The 5,000-nt window shown below is 36.7% G+C and overlaps 1 protein-coding gene across 2 annotated transcripts in view; it reads right to left on the reverse strand.

Moving 5' to 3' along the window:
* Positions 1–5,000, reverse strand: part of LOC145259074 (spermatogenesis-associated protein 6-like) — a 60,165-nt gene that overhangs the window by 739 nt on the left and 54,426 nt on the right. For both annotated transcript variants that reach the window (XM_080116704.1, XM_080116703.1), the window contains exon 8: positions 2,324–2,372. In XM_080116704.1, the coding sequence (XP_079972830.1) occupies positions 2,324–2,372 (49 nt within the window). The remainder of the gene's footprint in view (positions 1–2,323; positions 2,373–5,000) is intronic.

Below are 5,000 nucleotides of genomic sequence, written 5' to 3' on the forward strand. Positions count from 1 at the left end.
AGTTTACAAATTGTTTCAGCTAGAGGAAAATCCTCAAAGAGAGGAAAAAATCCAACTAGCATCGTCAGAATTCATAGATGGACTATATATATATATATATATATATATATATATATATATATATATATATATATATATATATATATATATATATATATATATATACCCCAAAATAGTTTTTATTTAACAATCTGTTGTTATGGAAACGTGAGATTGTAGGTTTACAAAATATTAATGGCAGTAATATTCTATAAGTTATCCCATCTAAACAGGAATTACTCGATATGCAAGATAGAGCAAATAAATTAAATTGTAATTCAATGAATTTCAAAAAACTCTCATTAAGATGAAATGAAGTGGTTGAGTTTCATATCAAAGAATTTTTATTATTCTAAGCAAGACAAAGAATGCTTTAGAAAATTAATCTCCTTAACCTATAGGGTTTCGATGTAGCAGGAGGATTTGCAGAAAAAGGACTTCTGACAAATTTATCATTTTGACTTTGACTTTCCATGTCTCACTGACTTTAGCAAATAGGGTGCATACCTTTATAAGTATTTGCTAATATTTTCTCTCCTCTGATGAGATGGTAGACATCGAAACCCTATAGGTTAAGGAGATTAATTTTCTAAAACATTCTTTGTCTTGCTTAGAATAATAACTGATTTTATTTTTATTTTGACTTTGAATTTCCATGTTTCACTGACTTTAATAATAAAAATTCTTTGATATGAAACTCAACCACTTCATTTCATCTCAATGAGAGTTTTTTGAAATTCATTGAATTACAATTTAATATATATATATATATATATATATATATATATATATATATATATATATATATATACGTGAACAGAGCTATAAAGTAGAAATTTACAAAAAAGTTTTTATTATTCGGCAGAATACTTCAAAGATGGTAGCTAGGTTCTCCTTATTCTGTGGAGTTTCAAAGAATGCTAATTCTTCTCGTCAAAGGAAAAATTGTTAGCAAAATAATCAGATAGTCACGCTAAAATTTTAACATTTCTATGTATTTCCTGGTTACTGCATAGGATGAAACTAAAAGTTTTATGATTTGTAGTCACAATTTAACGAAAAGATTTATTTCGAAATAAGAAGGACTTTGTCAAAGGGGAAAGAAAGAAAAGGAACAGAAAGTTTCGGATGCTCTCATATCTGGAAGCAGAAACTTGAAATGTCCTCATATTCTCCAGCGGAGATCTTCAGTGAAGTAGTCCCAGCCTTGGGGTATTCAGTGGACAGAGAGTGAGAGGAGAGAGGTCTGTCTTCTTTGCTGGTCTGAGCTCCTCTGCTGGTTGCTGGATCGTTCTTGACAGGGGTAATTAGTTCCTGCAGGGACATATAGGATTAATGTGCCCTGATAGCTGACTGGTCAGTGCATGACCACATCAGTCAGCAAGAGGGCATTAATTTACGAGAAAAAATAGTTTTTTATGGTGACTACTACAAATTATTCATTGTACTTTTTTTTTTGTAACGGCAGAAAGAATATGAGGTGCCTTCAATTAGTTTCCAGACTTTTTTAAAGAATAAGATTACTAAGTAGACCTAGTATAGAATTTCATAATGGGAACCATTAATTAATAATAATAATAATATATATATATATATATATATATATATATATATATATATATATATATATATATATATATAATATTAACTTCATTTACTCACATAAATTAATATACGAAAGTATAAATTTATGCGTAAACTTTAAGTATTTACTTCAAAAGTGCTCAATACATAGGTAGAGCTAGTTAGTAAGTTATAAAATATATATGGCGATAAAGCTACACGGAATATTCCGCATTTCATCCACTCTAGGATTCTTCAGGCTTATGCGAGAATTTTGTGGTTGCCTTGCATTTTTATATACACACCTTCTATTGAGTTTTTAGTTAGCCAATCAGCTTTTTAGTATCCACCGCACCCTTCCTAATCAGCCAATGAACAGGTACTTGGAAAATAGTAAGATAAGCAAACACATGTAGAGACCTAGATGATCCATGTAGATTATGCCTTCACGAAAAATTTGCTATCCTATACTTTAAAGAACCTCAACATCTATTAAACTGTAGGAGAGAAATAGCGAACAACTGTGTGCACAGGATAAAATTTACTCTAGGATAGAAAGACAAAATAATTTTAAAACTAACAATAACAATAGAAATAAATAAATAAAACAAATAAATAAATAAACATGCATATACATAAGCTATCACACACATATATATGTAAAATATCAGCCTGTGTCTAACTCTGCCTTCGTGGGGGGGACAAGTAAATAGGGACTTACCTGTCAAATCACGATCCAGTTCTTCTATTGAACACCATTCCGACTTCATCTGAAGTATAAAAATAATTAATATTCATACGGATACGACTCGTAGCGACATTCAATGTGGATCTGGACGGATTGTGTTAAAAATGGAAGATTCCACATTAGGTTAGTTTAATTAAGGAAAAGGAATCATCCACTAGAAGTTAGAGTTATTGTTTTATTCCCATTCATTGATGGATGTATAAATTTTTTTTTTTTTTTTTTTTTTTTTTTACACAGTGATCACCACTTATCAAGGCCCGGAAGCCACTCAGGGATAAGGGTTATTGCAAGTACATTAATTTAGTGAGGAGATTTGCTGAAGTGTTTACTTAAGGGGGCGGTTCATTAGGAATTTGTTAACATTGGACTTGAAGACATCCAAGTTGTAGTCCGGAGGGAAGCAGGCAGACGGAACAGAGTTCCACAGACGTGCAGTTCTAGGAAAGAAGCTTTGTTCATGGAATCCGCGTTTTGATTTAGGCACAGATAAAGAGTGGGGGAAATTTTTCACAGTGGATTCAGCTAGACGGGTGTTTTTCGTGAAAGATTGGCGAGGGGGACCAGAGACTGGAGTTCAGACGAGCATCTACCATGGAAATAACGATAAAACAAGGACAGGCTCGCAACGTCTCTTCTGTGGGAGAGAGGTTGCAGGGTAGAGAAAAGGGCATCCCCCACTAAGCCACAAAGTCTATTTTGTACTCTGTCAAGGCAGGATAGGCTGTTTTTAGCAGCTCCTGCCCAGATATGGCAACAGTATTCCATCCTTGGACATACTTGGCTTTTATATAGATAGAGAATTGCATCAGTAGTGAGATATCTTCTGGAGCGGTAGAAGGATCCCACCATCTTTCCAGCGACCTTGGCAACAGACTTGATGTACGTGTTCCATTTCAGATCAGGAGTAAAGGTCAAACCCAGAAGCTTGTCAAAACACGGAGCCTCACCCAGACGAGAGCCATCCATCACAATTGATGCCAGCTGGGGATCAGAGCGTTGATGATGTAAGGATAGGAGTTTGGTTTTGGATACATTAAAGGTAACCAGCCACATCTTCCCCCACTGAACCACGCGCTCGAGATCAGAGGATAGAGAATCAGAGAGAACTTTGTCATTTACAGCCTTTGATGTGTTGCCGTAGATGGTTGTGTCATCAGCATTGATGTCAACGAATGATTTAAGTATGTGTTTAGGGAGGTCATTGATGTAGATCAGGAAGAGAGTTGGGCCCAGGATTGACCCCTGGGGGACTCCAGCATTTATATTGCAGGCCTCTGATTTTTGTCCATCGACCACTACTCTTATGAGCCTATCGGAGAGAAATGATTTAATGATTGAGAAAACATTTCTCGTTATACCATAGCTGGAAATCTTGTGAAGTAGACCCTTATGCCATACCTTGTCAAAGGCCTTTGATATGTCAAGAGCAATTGCCCTAGAAAGGAAGCCTTTGTCAAGAGATTCACTTATCCTGTGGGATATAACCGTCAGCACATCTGCGGTAGATCTTGCAGAGCGGAAACCATATTGAGTGTCACTAAGAAGGTTATTCCTGCTGAGGTGGTTGACTATTTCTCTATTTAATATGGATTCCAGCAACTTACTCATAACACAGAGGAGACTTATAGGTCTGTATTGAGAGGGAGATGACTTATCACCGGAATTCTTAAATATAGGGCAAACTGAAGAGGTCTTCCAGGGAGTCGGAAAGCACTTCTCCTTAAGGCAGCGCTTAAATAGTTTCGTAAGTATGGGAGCAAGTTCTGGTTGAAGCTTTTTTAACACTATAATTGGGATGCCATCAGGGCCAGTTGCTTTACTGGAATCTAGGTTCTTTATTAGTTTGGCAGCCTCCTGCACGGATATTTGTATGTTACCTAGCTTGTTCTGTGTTATAGGAGGAAATATGGGGAGTTGATGGCCTTCGTCGCATAGGGTAGAATTAGCTGCAAAGTTCTTTGCAAATAGTTTAGCCTTGTCTGACGCTGACGAGATGACCTCTGGTTCATTGATAATGGTTGGTATAGAACGCACACTTCTGTTCAGGATTTTATTTGTTATTTGCCAAAACTGGTGGGATCCAAGTCGCTGATCAGCTACCTTGGATTTAACAGACTGGGCATATTGCTCTCTTGCATTTTTGATTACTCTTTTACAGTGGTTGCTGGCAGACCTGAAAGCAGCTTTAGTTTCAGTGCATCTATTACGTTGGTAGCTATGGAAAAAGTGATTTCTGTGCGCGATAGCAGCAGCACATTCTGGGGAGAACCATGGCTGGCTGTAAGGTTTTTGTTGAAATTTTTTAGATGGTATGAATTGGTCTATGCCTACAATTAACCATTCGGTCAGTTCTGATACTATAGAGGACACATCCTTTTTAAACATGGAGTGCAGAGGTAAATCAGATATGAATGTACGGAAGCTATCCCAGTCAGCCATAGAGTATCGGTATACAGTACGGTGGAGGGGTACGTCTGGGGGCTTCTTACATTTCGTTTTTATCTTAACTGATACGACAGAGTGGTCGGAGGATCCTAGAGGAGAATGAACAAAACATGAACATAGCTCAGGGGAAGTTGAGAGAAAAAGGTCTAAGAGGCTTGCATATTGACCGGGTGTATCGGGCACACGGGTGGGTTCGCGAACAATC

This window comes from Euprymna scolopes, chromosome 34 (genome assembly GCF_053919585.1).
Source record: "Euprymna scolopes isolate OS-2025 chromosome 34, ASM5391958v1, whole genome shotgun sequence".
NCBI lineage: Eukaryota > Metazoa > Mollusca > Cephalopoda > Sepiida > Sepiolidae > Euprymna > Euprymna scolopes.